General features: G+C 35.3%; 1 protein-coding gene across 4 annotated transcripts in view; it reads right to left on the bottom strand.

Moving 5' to 3' along the window:
- LOC149557367 (uncharacterized) overlaps window positions 1–18698 on the bottom strand; it is a 321202-nt gene extending 302504 nt beyond the window's left edge. For all 4 annotated transcript variants that reach the window (XM_089832039.1, XM_089832041.1, XM_089832040.1 and 1 more), the window contains exon 1: window positions 18397–18698. In XM_089832039.1, the coding sequence (XP_089688165.1) occupies window positions 18397–18487 (91 nt within the window). In that variant the 5' untranslated portion in view covers window positions 18488–18698. The remainder of the gene's footprint in view (window positions 1–18396) is intronic.
- Window positions 18699–20738: the final 2040 nt, after the last annotated feature.

Below are 20738 nucleotides of genomic sequence, written 5' to 3'. Positions count from 1 at the left end.
ACTTTCAAAATCTATATAAGTATTGCTCTCTTTAACAAATCTAAATCCAAAATCTCTTGGATTTATTTTCAGATTTCTCAAAGATTTGAAAGAGACTTAATCTTTTGTTCTTGGTGAAGAGATGTAAGTTTTCCTTCTATTTTTCTTAAGGCAAATTGTACCGTTTTGTTTTTGCTAAAGTAGTGGTGTAAATCTTTTCATTTCTATTTTTAGATTTGCATTACTTTTGTATATAATATGTCCGTCCTATTCTTCTGTCTACTTCTCTAAGTTGCATGTGCAAGTTTTCATTTACTTGCATATGCAATCGAGATAAACTCTTGTTCTAAGGAAAAAGGCAAGCTCTTCATTTTCCCTCACATGAATACAAGTATAAATCCCACCATCATGTATTTCATGAACCTCCATATAGCTGCCCTATGGTTGAAAGTATTTCCCATATGCTTGCTGGATAAAATATCATGAATTGCAGTAATAAAAATATATTATGCCTCTCATATGACCCATTTCTCCCTCATTTGCATAGAAAAAGGCATGATGTCCACACATGTTAAGCACACTGGAAAATCCGTTTTTGGTTTTTCTAGTTATTTTTGTACTATTTCGAGTTAAACCCATTTGTTCATTCCCTCTCCACAATCATCCTATACACAATCCCTATTCCTAGCTTGCCCAAATCTGTGTATTAACACCACGAAAGCTTGCTATGGACCCCTCATATGATGATGTTCTTACACTAAGGAACTTGTATATCACTCTACGATGTTAAAAGAATTTGCACCAGCAAAAGGCAAAAATAAGAAAAAGATGAAACACCAACATGACCGGTACCACAACTTCATCCTACCATCACAAGTAACTTCCTACAGTGATGAGGTTCGAGATATGGATCTAGAACACTTGAATATGGCAGATATTCTCAGAAGAGTAAATACTTAAGTTACTGAGAATATGACTTGGACCAAACAAAGTCATATTCATTGGCTATCTACCTTTCCCGTGATAGCTCATGAACCCAAGTTCATCCTTGTATGTACCAGACATTTTGATGCAACCTCTAGGACTATCAAGGACTAAGACGACAATACTATCATTAATATTGATCCAAAGACTATTGATCGGATTTTTCATGTTTCTCACACTCCATTTGTCACAAGCATCACCAGACAAAAAGCCTTGGAGCAGTGGAATGAAGATAGTTCTGACTGCATCATATTCATTAACGAGAACTAGCTAATCCAAAGGAGGTCCAATCTTTCCAAATCACCTAAAGGCATGCCGAGGTCAAAGTTCAAGGAAGAGATCAATGATCTTATCAAATTGCTTAGCCGCCTAGCAAGGCTCAAGGATTCTTTTTTTTTATATATGCTTTAAGTAAATAGTAGTAGGAAAATTACATATAAAGAGCAATTATGTTGTAAGTCAGGATAACAAGTACGTGTACAACCTATTCATGTAGTCAAGTTGCAATCGCATTAGGTGTGCAACTTTGGACAAGTCAAATTAGTTTGTTAGAGGTTTGTTAGAGAATAAGTAAAGGTGGTTAAGGATTTCCCTTTCTCCATCCACCTTTCTCTCTCCTATTTTCCTATATAAAGGAGGGAACTCATTGTAAATAATCATCCTTTGGCAAGGTAAAAAATATCTATCAATTTGTATATGCACTCTAAGACTTTTAGCTTACATATAAATCTAAATTGCTTTCAATGAAAGAGGCAACTTGCTTTCAAACTTTGTGTTGATTCAAGGTGTTATGTAACGACATTTTCTAGATATTGATTGTGAGTTTTGGAGCTTCGCTCAACAGAGATTTGAATTTAAGTGTGCAAACTTTGAACTACCTAGTCCATTCAGAGCCAATTTGAACTTTTAACGAAATTGTGCTACAAAAGGACAAATTATAATAGATAGTAGGGGTTGTAATCACTTAGATTTGAAGACTTTCGGCTTCAATTGTAAGTGTTTGTATTGAATTTGAGAGTATCCAGTAAGAGACTTTGTGTCTTATTGATTATTACGCTTGAGTCTTCATTCGAGACAAATGTAGGAGACTTTGAGTTCAAATTCTTGTTTCAAAAAGTATTAAAAGTTAGGTGTTGTCCCTAGTGTTGTTCTTACATCAATTCCAGGGTCACCAATATTATCGTAGTAATAAGGCACTTTTTGTTAAGTTGGAAAGTTATAATTGTATGCAAATCATTCCTTAAAAAAAGAGGAATTAATTAAGAGAACTATCCTTTTTGTAATTTCAGTTAAGTTCTTGTTGAAGCCACTACAATAAGAAGAGTCTCCCCTATTGCTGAGAGGAGAAAGAAATTTCATGAAATGTTGCCTAAAGTTGCAATTGTGTAAGTCGTAGTCAATGACATACAAAAAAATTTGTCAGCACTTTTAATTCTCAAGGCGTTGGAAAATTGTAAAAGTTTAAGACCCAAAAGAACTACTAAAAACACTTTCCTAACAAATCCATGATTTGATGATGAGTGCAAGGCAGCAAAAGGAAATAAGAGAGTACAAATAAAGAAAACAAAAGAGAGTATGAAAAATTTCTAAGTCACAAAAAGAAAAAAATGTGGACTTGAGAAGGGTGGAGCTGATTAATATTGGGAAAAGCAGTTCCAAGAACCTTTGGAAAGAGTTGAGGCACAAGGAGCAAAGAGAAAAAATAGCATCACTAGGTCACAATGGCTGGAGTATGCAAGGATGCTATATGAACGTGAGCAAGGTGAACATGGTTCGTCGATTATCAAGGACACGTCTGATTTTTTCAAACATGGAAGATATTACTCAAGGTATAAGGAGGTTAGCAAGGGGAAAAGCTCAAGATATTGATGGGTTGCAAGCTAAAAACCTAAAATGGGGCATTGATTCCTTGTGCCTCATATCAATCGCATCTTCAACAATGTTAATGAAGAAGGTTTTCCCAAAAATTGGACAACTACTGTGCTGATTCCACTTCACAAGAGCGTTGACATAAATGATCCATCAAATTAACGAACTACTATAGTTAATTCACTCCTTGGTAAGCAATTTGGTAGCTTAGTTGCACATAAAATTAGCAGATGAGCGAAATTAGACAGTAAAAGAGCTAAGGGGCAGGCTGGTTTTAGACCAAAATATTCCGCAATCAATCATAGTGTCACTCTTACATTCCTTGTTGAGAAAAAAAAGAACACCTAAGGTGTTGAGGCCTTTTGTTGTTTTGTCGATTTTAGAAAGGCTTTTGACATAGTATCACACAACAATCTTTAAGATAGAATGGAAGAACAGAAAATCCCTAAGGAGCTTAGGGTTGTAGTACGTAGACTTTATGAGCAGGTAAAGGCTAAAATAAGAACCGTGGATGTGATGTCAGAATATTTTGACAGCGACATTGGGGTCAAACACATATGTCCACCCTCCCCAACTTTGTTTGGACTTAATATTGATAAACTGGAAGATTGGCTGAATAGGACAAATGAAGAGGGAGTCCAGTTAGCTAACTATGTGATAAAATTGCAGAGGATCTCATTTTGATAGTCAAAACATCCAGTGGACTAGGAGAGCACTTGAATGCATCAGAAACCTTTTCTCAGGAAGCGAGAATGCAAGTGAACACTAGAAAAACTGAAGTGATGGTCTTCTCTTTGAAAAGAAACAAAAAGACTCCAAAAACATGAATGAGTATTGTTGATTTTCTAAGGATCGCTGCAAATGTACTAAGCATTGCCATGTATGTGGTATGTGTTTTACAATTGCAGCCACCTCTTATATTTATAAGAGTGAGAGAATGGACAAGTCCTATGAAGCGACATGTCTATTCATTAATATAATTAAAGTCTCTTAGTTATATATTATAAATTATAAATATATAATATCTCTAAATATAAATATTATATATATATATATTAAGCACTACCGTGTATGTGGTATGTGTTTTACAATTGTAGCCACCTCTTATATTTATAAGAGTGAGAGAATGGACATGTCCTATGAAGGGACATGTCTGTTCATTAATATAATTAAAATCTCTTAGTTATATATTATAATTTATAAATATATAATATCTCTTAATATAAATATTATATATGTAAAATATATATATATATATATATATATATATATATATATATATATATATCGATGTAATTTATCCAAGTAAAGCTACAAAACATCAACACTCCCTCTTAGTTAGGGAGGATAAAGACATGACCATATATTAACTCAATGTAATATGCAAACATCTTTGATCAAAAGATATTCAACATTTTGATAGCATGAGTATTGGTCTTCCAGAATATCAACACATGATATTCACCAAATACTCAATTAAGGTTTGATATCACATCTAATATCATGGGTCTTCGTCTCCCAGAATATTGACATTTAATATCCACCAAGTACTCAAAAGTTTTGATATCACATCTGATATCACGAGTATTGATCTCCCAGAATACATGATATTCGCCAATTACTCAAAAATGTTTGATATCACATATGATATCATGGGTATTGGCCTCCCAGAATATCAATGATATTCACCAAATACTCTTTGAGTAGTGGCCTTCCAGAATGTTGAGATGCAAGATATTCACCAAATACTGTGAGTAATGGTCTTCCAAGACATCAACAAGAATATCAATATGCATAACATTCACCCATATACTCAAAAAATGTTTATAAGATACATGCACATGCATTCTCATAATGCTTACCATATAAACATCCACTCTGCAAAAAATAATCTATCATGATCTGCATAGACATCGTAAGATATCCATCATAATAGAAAATTAAGTTATTGTAAGATTGTCACCTTTCAATAACTTCTACATATACAAGTGACATCATTTGGAAGTCGTCACTTGCTCATGATGTAGACAGGGGGTAGGCCCATTAAAATCACATAGTCACAAGGCATATTCATGAATCACAGTCCTCTTAACTACTACAATTTATTGATCACTAGAGAATTCATCTCAACATTGTTTACTCTCTCTCAATTAATATGATCAAGATCACCGAAGGTTGACCGAATCATATCCTCTATCTACTCCCTCTTTCAAGGTTGCCTGAAATATCTGCCTCCCTCTGAATCTCAATCTCCCTCTTTTTCTTGCAAGAGCATTCTTGGAGTAAAAGATCAAGGTATATGGCTCGTATAAAACTACAAATAATGAGTAGACAAATGTAATACTCAATAATAATAACTATTTATCTCATATGTATCAATTGATAAATTGCCTTCGTATGCATCAAATCCAAAAATGCCTAATACTTATCTAGGCATATGCAAGTTATCTCAGGTTTCAGAAAACTCATTCTAATATTCAATAGTTAATCTTGCTTATACCATAATATCAAATTGTTGAATAGTTTCTTTGAATTAATAAATTTCATTTTGAAATAACATTCTTATAAATTAAATATAAATATATATACAATTACATAAATATACTCATATATAAAAATATTATATATCATTTTCATAAAATGACTGTAAAAATTATAATTTGTCATACCTTCTCAAGTCCTATTGCCCATTACTTAAGTCTTCACCTTTAAATATGACTTTACCTTCACAAGTTTAAACCATATTACATTATAGTGAAGAACTACAATTATTTGAAGATATAGCATACCTTTGACAAACCCTTGTTAATTGGACTCGGTGCTTGATTATTCATTGATTGTTTATCTTTCCTCCATAGTCGTTGAGTGGCTTATCCTATTGATAATTATATATTTCTTTGCATCAATTTTCAAACTGGTTTTCTTTTCAAAATTCAACCTGATGATTACACTCTAGGTTTGAATGCATGACCTTCTATCTGCATGTAGACGTGGCTTGTTTCACTACCAAAAACGATTCTCGATAATTATCAATCTACATAATATCTCCCTTCACTATCTATCTCTTGTTCATTAAACGGTGGGGGCATAGTCTTGTTTCTCTATATTATGCACGTTCATGTATGATATCCCTTGCAATGTTGAGCTACTATTTCAAGCCAGCTAGTATTTTATGAAGACAACAAAGTCTGATTGGAGAATCAATTTCATCGTGGGATGAACTCCATTGAGTTTGGAAAATGGGAGAATCGACACCTGTCACAGTGGGTGATTCACAAGGAGGGGGGCGAGAGTTGGGTTGAAGAATATCATACAATTGTTGTATATCCAAACATTTATAACTAGATATTAGATCTCGACATGAGAAATCTCTTCTATGCATATCTTGCGCTAAACATTCCTTCTAAAAAGGTAGGTTCACTATTCATTGGATCCCAATAGACAACTTCTAACAAATAGAGTCTATTTCTTTCGTCGGGTTCTTCCTTGATCTCAAAATGTTGACAGGATTCATCACTCTCTTCATGTATATATATTCTATGAGTATTTCATACTTATGTATGTGACTTTGTTCTCTTATTTCACAAACTATGCTTATTGTAATTATTATACCAGCTAGGATTTCTTCTCGGCAATTGTTTTGCTAAAATTTCAATGTCTCCATTGTCATGTGTACCTACACAAATCTTCTTTAAATATTCAATGTCTCCATTGCCATGTGTTCAGAGATACCTGATTATGATTTGTGGAAGAGATTCACTATTGATGCCAATAGGAGATTAACAACAACCATCCATCCAATTCTTTATGCGTCATGCTCAAAGATGAACACTAAAGAGATTGTATTCTTCAATCTTTAAATTCATTCAAGTTCCAACTTTTAGATTTGTCTGTGTCTAATGAGGTATAGAAGATGCATGAATCAAACGCTGACAAGTAAGAAAACTGGGATTTGAAGATTCAATTCTATTATTCACCTATACATTTGCAGCTGGCTCTAATAACGTGTTGATTTTCTGAGGATCGTTGCAAATGTACTAAGCACTACCATGTATCTAGTATGTGTTTTCCAATTGCAGCCACCTCTTTATATCTATAAGAGAGTGAGAGAATAGGCATTCACGGAACATGTCTGTTCCTTAACATAATTAAAATCTCTTAGTTATATATTATAAATTAGAAATATATAATACTTCTTAATATAAATATTATATATGTATATGTATATAAGTTTATATATGTGTGTGTGTATAAGCTTATATATGTGGGTGTGCGTACGCATGTATCTCTCATTTATCTTCATATCTTGATGTAATTTATCTGAGTAAAGCTACAAAATATATACCTTGTTACTACACTACACCGGGTGGCTTGTATCCTAACAATTACTTAGCTAGTAATCCCTTCCTTCGTGTTATTGCCGGCACGACATTAGTTCCCCGGCATCTGCATTTCGGTGCATCAAACCTTGCCCTTGCAATCTACAAGCCTCTTTCTTTCTGTAGTTGGGCAAGCAGCATAATCAAGACACCCCTCCAATCTATGCCACAGGCCAACGGAAGCATCAAGCACCACATGCACCACCCCCATAGATAACCGCCCAAACAAAATTTGAACCATCCATCTCACGATTAATCGTTCTACATTTGTTTGATGTGTGCCGATGCAACAGCACCATTGGGCATCTCTGCCTCCTCTCTTACGTAACATATAAATAGCCACCTACCCATTATCTAAGCCTTTCTCTAGATATTGGCACTCGATAGCTATTCCTAACTGGACAACTACTCTCTACTCTACAGCTATCGTAGTGGATGCAGAATTGGTTGCGGATTGTTTCTATCGGTGTAGGGGCAGGTTGTAGATGATCCTGACACATCTACGTGTATCCAATTACTCGAATGTTAGGGCTATTTATCCGAGTAAAGCTAAAAGACATCAACAAGGGCAAATATCTCAGAATCGATTTTCAAAACAGACCTAGCTAAGAAACATGTTGAGCAAAGAGAACTCGAGGGGGTTGGAAAGTGTTGTACTCTTTTCAAAATAAATGTAGGGATACTAAACTGTGGGATTGAAAGACCGAGAAAGTGTTGTTTGGTTTTGTTAGTTACACCAGTGATCCTTTACGGGTGCACAATTTGGGGCAGCAACATGTCAGATCAAAAATGGAGACAAGTAGAAAGAATTCAAAAGCATCTCATCATCAGCACCCTCAAAATTAAAATAGCAGTTCCTTATGAGATTTTATTGGCAGAAATGGGTACCTTCCCACTTGAAGCTTCGGCAATGATCTAGCTATTGAGTAACCTAAAGAAAACTCAACAAATGGAAAATCATCATCGGCTAAGTTAGTTACAAAGGAAAGCCTAGAGAGCATTAAAAACACGTGGATGAAATAAAACAAGTGGATGAAAAAATGGCAAGTTAACATTCAAGAGTGTCCCATTAACAATGAAGAAATAAAGAAGTTTGTATGAGAAAAATTTAAGAGGGTCACATGGTCAAAGAAGAAAGGACAAAAAAAAATATACTATCTCAAAGCATTTAACCCAATGGCTGATCAGGAAGAAAAAGCATATATAGGAACAAATATTAAATGGAAAATAAAAATGCTTATAGCCCAACTTAGAACCAACTCTCACCATTTGAGTTGTGAGATGGGTAGATAGTTGATACCAAAAGAAGAGGGAGAATAGGACATACCATTTTCACATTATGGAGGTGGTTGAGGCTCAATGTCATTTTTCATGGAATGTCTGGTTTACGACAACATCAGGTCTGATTATACATATATTTTAGAGATAGGCAGCTTAAACTACATATTTGAAGAAAATCAGTTATTTAGAACCGCAAATTTGATGATTAAAATCCACTATAGAAGAGCAGAATTAAATAAGAGGTTACAGCTGGTTTATGACTCTTGACATCCTATTCGGGTGTGTGTTTTTTGCAGGTCCCATAGGCTACTTTGGCCTCGTAAACATTATTAAAATCTTTCATTCATTCACAGTAAATGCTTTTCGTAGTAAAGACTCTAAGTGATGCAAGAGCATCCATGATGGCGTGTTAATTGTTGGATGCCATTTTTGAATCTGCTGATATATGTCGTGTTAACCCATGTTTTCCATCTATTAGACGTCGTATTATCTACATGCATAGGAACTGTTAGTGGTAGTTGAAGCATTTAATGCAAGAGTTTGAAATTCCGAAGTATCTAGACTTAGGCACCCCATTTTGAATTTCAAATTGGTGTGGGCGCTCAAATTAGTATGTCATTTTAAATATCTAAGGTGTATCTTCCAAGTTAGATTTTAGGAAAAAACTAGAGAGTTTTAGAGAGGAGGAAGAAAGGAGAAAGCTTGCTAGTGACTGCACATTGCAGAAGAGGCTGAGTACCAGGTGCCAAGGAATAGAGAGTAAGAGAGAGTAAATCCCTTCAGATAATGTATGTAAATAATGTTTGAAATATAATAAAATCTGAAATTTGCTTTTGAGTTTGTGTTTGTGTTTTCTTATGCATGATATCTCGTTTTCGTGTTATCCCTCTATGCTTGCTGAGTTCTAAGTTATTCTATAACAAGAAACTATATGTGTGTGTGGAGCATTTCTTTCTCTTGTCTTTTAAGTTTATCTTGCAGGTAATAGTTTATCCTGGATTTTGGCTGCAACCCCTCTCTTTTTGATAAGACACAAGGGAGTTGAACTACACCAAGTGGTATCAGAGCCTAGTTCATTGTGTTGAGAAGAAGACCTATGGGAAACATGGCCCAAAGAGGATGGGGTCGAAGAAGAAGAAGAACCAAGGATGAGGAGCCTAGACTTGCAGAGGCAGTTAGAGAGCTTATGGCACTAATGGAAACCATGGAAGCAGCTCAAAGAAGAGGAGTGCACCTAGAGGACATTAGTGACAATGAGGAAGAACAGGCCAATAAGAGAGGTGAAGAGTTGCATCATCCCAAAGTAGATCCAAAAGAGGATAGAATCATTAGAGCTCTCACTAAAGCAAGCACTAAGCCATGGCTTGATCCTTCAACTTACAAAGGGGGACTGAATGCTGAAGAATTGCTATATTGGATCAGCGAGATGGATAAGTATTTTGAGTTTGAGAACACTAAAGAAGAGCGGAAGGTTAAGTATGCCCGAACTAAGTTGAAGGGTCATGCATCCCTATGGTGGGAACATGTGCAAATGGATAGGCAATGGAGGGGAAAAGATAAGATTCGGTCATGGGATCAAATGGTAATAAAGCTTATGTCCAAATTCTTGCCACAAAACTATCAAATCAGTCTTTTCAAGAAAATGCAAAATCTGAAGCAAAGGGAGAGTAATGTGAAGGAGTACACTAAATAGTTTTACAGATTAAACATAAGAGGTGGTCATGTTGAAGAAGAAGCAGAGCAAGTTTCCCATTATTTGAATAGATTATGAATAGCCATCCAAGATGAGATTGTTACATCCCAATTTTTGGCTCAATGTAAAATTATTCATATAGCCGTTGAGGTTTCATGTTAAGTTAGTTGACAGGTAAAATTGGTTACAATTTATGTGAAGATGACATGTTAGTTAACTGTTATTTAAAAACTTGGAAAATGGTTATTCATTATGAATTCACGGGAAGTAATATGCTGGTTAGTCATTGTGTTGGTTTATGAATAGTAACTTGTTATGGAAAATGTGATTTTATTGAGGAATATGATACAATCATGGAGAATTTTCTTTCCTTGCAGGAGCATGTCAAAGGGGGGAAACCATTGCCAGAAAGGAATTGGGCACCGGGGGGCACCACCATGACTGGGCAAATAGGTATGAGTTGTGAACCGCTATGGCTAAGGGAAAATGACTAGGCAAGCAAGAGTGCACTTTGGATGACCATGAGCTATCCAGTCAGTTCTTAATGCAAGAAAACAATTAAACAATTATTGTAAAGGGAGGTGTTAACTTCTCTTTATTTTTGTTGTGGCATTAAGTTGTCATCAAAATGTAAATCTATATATTGACACCATGGTATTTTAACACCTATAATTGCATTTACATGAATGGCCATATATACATACATATGTGTGTGTATAAAATGATATATTGAAAGGGAAAAGAACCACATGATTTTAAATTACACAAGCACATGCATATATACATAAGCACAGGTGTACATACAATTATAAGATATATCAAATAACATGATGCCAATATATAATCATATTTTGTATATTATATCAACCTTGAGTAAGTATAGTGATATGTCTCTCATCGGTTCCATGATGTTGAAATATTGCCACCTCCATATTGGCTATAATCTTCTTTTGAAATTCATCTAAAGATTTTTGAGAAGTTTCACACTATGCTACTTCCTTTCTTGTAATGGAGGGAGCATGTGGTGTTATATGTAAGCATGCCGCCACCAAAGAGTGCTCTCTCTCTCTCTCTCTCTCTCTCTCTCTCTCTCTCTCTCTCTCTCTCTTTTCATAAATATAAGGACTCTGAAATCTTAGCAGAGAATACATATTATACGACATTTGATATATCATCATTCTTGTTGCACATACGGCACCTCAAACTGCAATTAACCACAATGATTGCTCATAGTTCAAAAAGCAAGCTTGTGACTGAAGCTCTTGGTGACGTGTTATGATCACCCAACATGAATATCAATTCTCAGGTCATGCTACCATTGCCATGATTCACTTTTACATACATTCCATCCTTTTTTTTATACCATTGTTAATGAATGATCATACTCATGTCATGCATCCATGATTCATGGATTATTAATACTGGCATTATCCGAAGGCTTTGAATAATGATTTAGAGAGAATGGAAGCTATTTTATTTCGTTTCATATTTCTATTTTGGGTGCATCAGGTGATGGAAATCATACAGATTGTACAATCCTAATCAGCTTTTATTATTCTAATTTCTTGTAATCACAGTCAAAATGTGTATCGTGTACAACAAATATATATAGTGCTCGTCCTGATATTATTCATGAGATCTGACTTATATAGTGGTATAATTTATATGCTATTGAGATAAGAACCAAACTTGAGTAAGAAATTATGATTTCTCAACTAAAATGCATTGTATACATTGAGACATCCCAAGATACACCCTAGACCAAGAAGGTCTAGCATTATTGGGTGGGGAGGAGAAGTATCCCTACAAGAACAAATGAATGTCAATCAATGGAAGTAAATGAATAATTAAATTGTATAAGTAATACTGAGTCAGCTCATGGTTGTCCAATGCTTAGATCTTGATGCCTAGTCAAGCGGTGGGATTGATACTCTAGTACCAAAATGCAATAGTTGGACAAGGTGTTCCATGTCTATTTTCGAATAGGGAGGGCCTTTCTCGGATGAGATTGTGTGGGGATATTTAAGGGTCCACAGTTGGAAGGTTAAGCCTCTAACAATGCTTCTCCTCTCCACCAGATGCCAAGGCTTGCACAAGACAGAGATATGATTCTGCATTCAATATCTTCTAGTAACGGGCATTTTACTCTTATGATATTTAAAATTACAAGTTGAGGATATTTTAAATTGGTTAGTATCGTTTAATCAATTATTCCCTTCAATGCTTAGAAAATCATTTCCTCTTTAATGTATTTGAAATATAGTTAGATCAATCAATCTTCCAATTGAACATGAAATATATATGTATGCTTGAGATAGGCCTACTTGATGGATGTTATAACCAACCTTCTTTTATGTCAATAACGAAAATGAACGAATCTTTTAACTATATATTATTGTCATAGTTAGCAATAGGAAAGAAAGAGATGATACAGTGGTAATTGATGCCCTAAATGGTATTTGTCATTATGATATAGTGGTATTTGATGCCCTAAATGGTATATGTGGACCAACCTGGGTTTCACAGATGTGGCCCTGGGCGGATTCTAGTTTCGGAATTTAGGGTATGTAGAATTTAAATTATTTATTTAGATTTATTTGATGATGCCTTCAATTGTTAGTTATGATATTCATTTAAATTGTTTGTAACCATTAATCTCTTTCACATGAACATAACTGTCTTCTCATGAATATGAATCAATAACTGTATTTCAATGATTCGCTACTTATTAGCAAAGGCCAGAAAAAGGGTATATTACAGAGATAAGCATGGTTAATGTGTACAACGTGGAAGAGACATACCAGTTTTCCTTAAAGGTTGAAGAGAATCTCAATAGGAAGCAACAAAGTAATTCCTAGGGAAGAGGAAAACTTACACATGAAAGAGAACAGCCCGACAATGGTAGAGGCTCCACCAGCAAACAAGATGCAGCAGGCACATCAAGTGCAAGAACGCAAGAAGGAAGGGGAATAGGAGGTTTCCCTAGAGGAAAAGAGGGTTATTCTTGTGGAAGGGGATCCTTTGGAAGAGGTGGAGGAAGGAGTTTCAGTGGTACTTGTTACTAGTGTAGGGAAACAGGGCATTGAGCATTTGAGTGCCCACAAATTCAATATGATGGAGGAAAAGGAAAAGAAGCCAGACTACATGTGGTGGAAGCTGAAAATGAAAAGAAGAATCCATCAAAGCAAGGAGACGACCTTGAAGATGGAGAGTCATTGATGATGTGAAGAGTTTTGTTGAATCCCGAAAAGGAGAAATTGGAACAAAGCCAAAGGAGAAAGTTGTTCCAGAGAAGATGCAAGGTAAATAGTAAATACTACAAAGTCATTGTGGACCTAGTAGCACTGATAATATTGTGTCTGAAGAAATGGTGAGCAAGCTGAATTTGAAAAGAACCAAGCATCCTAGTCCATATAGAGTCTTGTGGTTGCAAAAGGACCATAAGTTGCCGGTGAATGAACAATGTTTGGCGATTTTTCAAATTGGGAATTACAAGGATGAAGCCATGTGTGAAATAATGCCAATGAATGTGTGTCATCTTCTTTTGAGCAAACCATGGCAATTTGATCGACAAGGTGTTCATGATGGTCAGTTTAACACATACACCATCAAGAAAGATAGAAGAGGGTACCTCTTAAATACCATAAAGTATAGTGCAGGTGAAGAGGAAGATAAATCAAGAGTATGTTTGGTCTCTGGAAAGCAATTTTTGAGGGACTGCAAGAGAGAGGAAAATTGTTTTTCTATTGCTGCTAAATCAGCCATCGTTGGAACAGCCAAGGAGGAAGATGAGATACCAAGGGAAATCCAAGAGACATTGGAGGAGTATTCTGAAATCCTGATGAAAGAATTGTGTGATGGGTTACCCCTAATAAGAAGCATCAGCCATTGTATGGATATGATTCCTGGTGTGAGTTTGCCAAACAAGGCACCTTATAGAATGCCAGGAAACGAGAATGAGGAAATGAACAAACAAGTGCAAGAGTTGCTTGATAAGGGGTTGATTAGAGAAAATCCGAGCCCGTGTGCGGTTCCAACAGTGTTGGCACCAAAGAAAGATGGAGGTTGGCGAAAGTATACCGATTCAAGAGCAATAAACAAGATAACCATCAAGTATCGATTTCCATTGCCATGAATGGATGATCTCATGAATTGCTAGAGTGGAGCTAGATACTTCACCAAAATCGATTTGAAGAGTACCATCAAATAAGGATGGGAAGGTGATGAATGGAAGACCGCATTTAAGACCAAGGATGGATTATATGAATGGCTGGTGATGTTGTTTAGACTGATGAACGCTCCAAGCACCTTCATGAGATTGATGAATTAAGTTTTGAAGTCGTCTCTCAATAAGTTTGTGATTGCATATCTAGATGATATCCTGATTTTTAGTATAACTAAAAGGAGAACATCTACAGCATGTTAGAGTTGTCCTACAAAGGCTGAAAGAAGAGAAATTGATGGTGAATTTAAAGAAGTGCAGTTTTATGGAGGAGGAGCTGGTATATCTAGGCTTTGGTATTTCCAGCAGTAGTTTGAACATGGATCCAGAAAAAGTGGAAGCAATAATTGATTGGCCTTCTCCAAGTAGTAAGTTTGAAGCAAGGAATTTCAATGGTTTCGCTAGCTTCTATAGGAAGTTTATTTGAAGTTTCAATAGGATATGTGCACCAATAACTGAAACAATGAGAGATAAAAGAGAATTTGTTTAGATAGCAACAGCTGAAAACAGCTTCAACATTTTGAAGGAGAAGGTGACAAAGCAGCCTGTGCTAGCATTACCCAATTTCAAAAAGGTGTTCCATGTTGATTGTGATGCAAGCGGGACAGCGGTAGGGGGAGTCCTAAGTCAAGAAGGAAGACCCATAGTGTACTTCAGCGAGAAGCTCAATGAGGCAAAGAGAAAATACTCTGTGTATGATCAAGAGTTCTATGCAATTGTGCAAGTGCTCAAGAAGTGGAGGCATTACTTGCTACCAAAGAAGTTTGTGCTACACACAAATCACTGTGCATTGCAATCCATCAATATCCAAGGTAAGTTGAGCCAAAGGCATGTGAAATGGGTTGACTTCCTTCAAAAAATTCCTTTTGTATTGAAACATAAAAGTGGAAAATCAAATAGAGTTGCAAAAGCATTAAGTAGAAGATGTTTGTTGCTAAATGAATTGAGAGTAAGTGTTGTTGGTTTTGATATTATGGGAGAGTTATATGAAGAAGATGCAGATTTTAAGGAAGCTTGGGCAGCATGCAAGAACCCGATTGGGGTTGATAGAACTCCATGGTTGGAGTATTTCATACAAGAAAATTTACTATTTAAAGGAAAGAAGTTATGAATTCCTAGATGTTCAATGAGGGAGAATTTGATAAAGGAAAAACATAGTGGAGGTTTAGGTGGACATTTTGGAGTGGACATGACATTAGCACAGCTGAGTGAATGTTACTTTTGGCCAGGGATGAGTGCAGATGTGAAAAGGATGGTGCAAAATTGTCGGGTATGTCAATATGCCAAAGGAGTAAAATAGAATACCAGATTATATCAGCCACTACCAATACCAGATAAGCCATGGGAGTGCATTGGCATGGATTTTGTTTTGGGGCTACCTTGGACACAGAGAGGTAATGACTCCATCTTTGTTGTAGTGGATAGATTTTCAAAAATGGCTCATTTTATACCATGTCGAAAGTGTAGTGATACTTCCCATATAGCTTCATTGTTCTTCAAAGAGGTAGTTCGGTTGCATGGTTTGCCAAAAAGTATTATTTCAGATCGGAATACAAAATTTGTTGGACATTTTTTGTGTACTTTGTGGGAAAAGATGGGAACAAGTTTGGGATTTAGTTCAGCATACCATCCTCAAACTGATGGTCAAACGGAAGTTGTAAACTGAAGCTTGGGTAATCTCTTAAGATTTTTGGTGGGAGACAAACCAGCTCAATGGGATTTGATATTGGCACAAGCAGAATTTGCTTATAACAACTAAGTTAACCGAAGTACAGGGAAGAGTCCATTTCAAGTGGTGTATGGATGCAGTCCAAGGGTAGTTGATGAGTTGAGAGATAGTGCTGATTTGACTAGGAGGAGTGTTGTAGCAGAAGATTTTGCAGAGAACATTCATGAAGTACATAAGGAAGTAAAAAGAGCTTTAGAAAAGAGTGCCATGAAATACAAGGAAGATGCTGACAAACAGATAAGAGTACAGGAATTCAAAGTTGGAGAGTTGGTTATGGCACATCTACATAAAGAAAGGTTTCCACCAGGGACATACAACAAGCTGAAAAACAAGAAAATTGGCCCATGCAAAGTTGTATGCAAGTTTCCATCAAATGCTTATGAGATTGAACTTCCAGTTGGGGTAGACATCTCACCAATATTCAATGTAGCTGATTTGTACAAGTACTATGAAGGTGACTCAAGTAGAGAGCAAGATACACTTCCTAATTTGTTGGATGCATCGAAATGAGCACATGAGTTGCCAGAGAAAATGAATGAAGGCATTGAGTAGATTATTGATTCACATATAGCAAGGAAGACGCGGGGAAAAGTGTATTGAGAATATCTAGTTTATTGGAAGAACCGTGCAGCTGATCAGGCTTTTTGGGTCAATGCTTCAAAATTGGAAAAGCCCGGGATTGAGGTCCCACCATTGCAGGAACATTCATGAGCTTTATGCCCATGAAACATTTTCCATACTCGTGGTGTATGATGCAGGAGCATCCGCAATGGTGTGTTAACTGTCAGATGCCATTTTTAATCTACTGATATATGTCGTGTTAACCCGTGTTTTTCATCTGTCAAACGTTGTGTTATCCGCACACATAGAAAGTATTAGTGGTAGTTGAAGCATTTAATGCAAGAGTTTGAAATTCTGAAGTATCCAGACTTAGGAGCCCCATTTTGAATTTCAAGTTGGTTTGGGCGCTCAAATTAGTATGTCATTTTAAATGTCTAAGGTGTATCTTCTAAGTTAGTTTTTAGAGAGTTTTAGAGAGGAGGAAGAAAGGGAAAAGATTGCTAGTGACTCCGCATTGCAGAAGAGGCTGAGTACCAGGTGCCAAGGAATTGAGAGTAAGAGAGAGTAAATCCCTTCAAAGAATGTATGTATACCATAGTAACAAGAATCATGGCGATTCACGTGATTCGGCGATTTGATTCAAGCCAAACGTTTTCTTGTGAATCGGTGAATCGAATCAGCAATAAAGGCTTTATGAAATAAGTAACTCACTAAATTTCAAGGGTTTTTTTTTAATTTGCCGATTTGTGGCCGATTCGATTCCGATTCATGGCCGATTCGCGATTCAGTTCTGCCTTCGGCCTTGCCAATTCTGATCCAATTCCGATTCACGTTACTTTGATGCATACAGTGTTTGAAATAAATTAAAATATGAAATTTTCTTTTGAGTTCGTCTTCATGTTCTTCTATGCGTGGTATCTTGTTTTTGTGTTATCCCTCTATGCTTGCTGAGTTCTAAGTTATTCTATAGCAGAAAATTGTATGTGTGTGTGGAGCATTCTTTCTCTTATCTTTTAAGTTTATCTTGCAAGGTAACTGTTTATCCGGGGTTTTGGCTGCAACCCCTCTCTGTTTGATAAGACACGGGGGATTGAACAGCACCACTTGGTACCCCCCGGTACTCTATCTTGGGTAAGGTTACAGGCTAAGGCTAACTTAAACTCCAGGTGGAATCAGCGGGAATCGTGTCCTTAAGATTTATAAACATAATTCAAGCTCTATACAGCCCAAATCTTGATTTCAGACTCGGATATGGCAACTAGACTTACAAACTGCCTTATTGCGGTGAATGGAATTCGCACTTAAGATCACCCTTTGCAAGTTCCCGTCATTATTACACCGCAACACTTTGAAAGGTGGGCATAGCTATTTGCAGGGTGATCTTGAGCTCAACTGCATGAGATTTTCTGGTTAATGTTCATGGTTGGGTGGCGCTTCAGCCAATTCTTAGAAGGGGTACAAGTACCTAACAGCCTGTCTGGGCTCATTATTGAATTCGATAGCTATATATCATACAGCTGCAAACTAAAACATTCATGGCATTCTTGATTCGACACGATATTGACATTGACCTGGTCTATTTCTGAGAGGTGTTAATTCCTATGTAGAGATTCCTGCTTCTGAATTCAGTAAGCTACTTACTGTTATCAGATGAAACTTAAACGGGTATCTCGCTATAAGTAAGACAGATCATACTTACCTCCCATTAATCGAGTAGAAAACAGTCCTGTGTAGGCGTGCAGTTTGACGGTTGGTCGCAAAACTGACCTAGCCAGAGCTTCACCAACCATGGCAACTGACAGTAAGCTGAGCTACCACTCAAAATGTGGAGGCATTATTTTCTATTAAACTATAGTGCTTTATAGCTCTGGTGGGGAAACACGACTTAAACATCAATCTAATAAAATCAAAATAGAGCATTACAAAGTGCTCTTAAGCTCGGTCTGGTTTGTGAAATTTAAAAATCGGGATTTCTACAAATCTGCTAAATCAAGGTTTTGCAAGTCTTGGGTTTGATTTTTGGGATTTTATTCAAATCGTTTGTTTCACTAGATGCCTTTGAATACACATTTTTATGTGTAAGCTTGGAGTTGAATTCAAATTTCAAAAAGTAGTCCAATATATTGTTTTTACACTCCTTTAAAAACATAATCAAGGTTTGATTTTCAATTTTCAATTACTAGTAGGAAGTTGGAAAACCTAGTTTTGAGGCAAAATTGGAAGCCCAGAATGCTAATTCCATTTTGCCAATTTTGAAACAAATGCAAAAAAAATTCAAATCCAAAATTTGGAAAAGCCAAATCCTATCATCTTCCAAGAACCAAACAGACTTATAATTTAACGTTCTTATAATTTATTTATTGGAAACTTCGATCAATCACCTACTCGAAGTAGCTTAAAATATCATTTGATCTTTAAAGAAGGTCCAAAGTGTCTAATTGGTCAAATTCATCTCTTCTAAAAGACTCTTTTTTAACTCTCATAAACTCCTTTCAAAATCATTATATTCCCATGTTTATAGGGAAGGTAAAAAGCTTGTAGATTGCTTTGCTAATCTAGATGTCTATAATATTGCATAATAGAGGTAGAATCTTAAGAGCTCATATCCCTCAATGTTTAAGTCATTACTGGTCATGATTTGCAATACCAATGAAATGATTTCAGAAGAATTTTGTTATGAGCCTTGTCATTTTGATTGACCTTAGTTTTCATTTGTCTAGTCATTTGTAATTAAGATTTTTTTCTGAAATGTCACCTCATTTTATTATTTTCATATGGATTTAGGAATTTATTTCTTATGTCATTACTAGTGGGGTAGGTAATAGATTTCAATCTTATATGAAGGGCACTCCCCTTACTAACACAAATACACAATAGAATAGAAAAATAATACTAATTTGCAAGAACAAGAAACTGGTTTTCTATTATCTCTAATAAAATAGAATTACAACATTCAAAAATATGACATGCACAACCACATGAGTATTTTTCTTACAATATTCTATAGGCTAAAGCCACCATGTACATCTCCAAAATCATGCCAGAGAACTCTACGAGCCTTCTTTATATAGGCAATTTTTAACCACCCAAGAAGGTTCAAAAATTTCCAACTCTAAACTTTGAGGTCGACCAACCCTAAGATATTATTATTATACTAATGTACTAATGTTGTCTTTCTTGAGCTTGTTTTTATAGTTGGTAATTGATTTTACAAGGAAGATATTAAAAAGTTGTACTAATGTTGTCTTTCTTAGGCTTGTTTTTATAGTTGGTAATTGATTTTTTTTGTAGTTGGTAGATAGCTATAAGGTTGTGTGTTTATGTATAGTATCATTTTGTAAGCTTTTTGTGAACAAGTTTTTAGATCCCTTTAACACATGTTTTATGTTTAATATAAAAACATGTAGACTTAGAATAGTTTGACCAAAAATTTTAATATATAAAATATAATTTTTAATATCAAAATTAATTAATTTATCATTCCATTAGATAATAGTTGTTACTACTATGAAGAATATAATCTTTTAACTATTTTATTTTAACTTAAAAATTTAATAGTGTAAACCTTTTTTCCATGTATTATGGCTTGGTGGATACAATTTTAGAATCATATTTACATAATTTCAATTTATTAAAAAGACTATTTGAAGAAATGATGACAGACTGCAATCAAAATATTTGATGATAATAATGTAAATAAATAATTACTTCTATTAGTTTTGAATATTTTTAAAAAACTATAAGATAAAATTATGCATATTTAAAGGTTATGAATAGTTTTATTTTAAATCTATTCTATATTTATTTGTTTGGTAGATTGCTTAAGAATAATTCTATGCTCGAATTCTAATATCTTTGATGATTTGATCCCAAAGGTATTAATGTTCAAATACAATAATTAGACTGCATCAAATTTAGATTTGTAATTTCCATTTAGAATTACATCTTGTTTTATTAAGAATTGCAACAAAATTATATGTTTTGTTGATTCATTTTGTTTTTCAACTTTCAAATTTCATTTAGAAGCAAAATGTAGAAAGC

The sequence above is a fragment of the Cupressus sempervirens genome, chromosome 5 (assembly GCF_028749045.1).
Source record: "Cupressus sempervirens isolate cs-2001-9-10 chromosome 5, ASM2874904v1, whole genome shotgun sequence".
NCBI lineage: Eukaryota > Viridiplantae > Streptophyta > Pinopsida > Cupressales > Cupressaceae > Cupressus > Cupressus sempervirens.
This window is presented reverse-complemented; position numbering and strand designations above follow the sequence as displayed.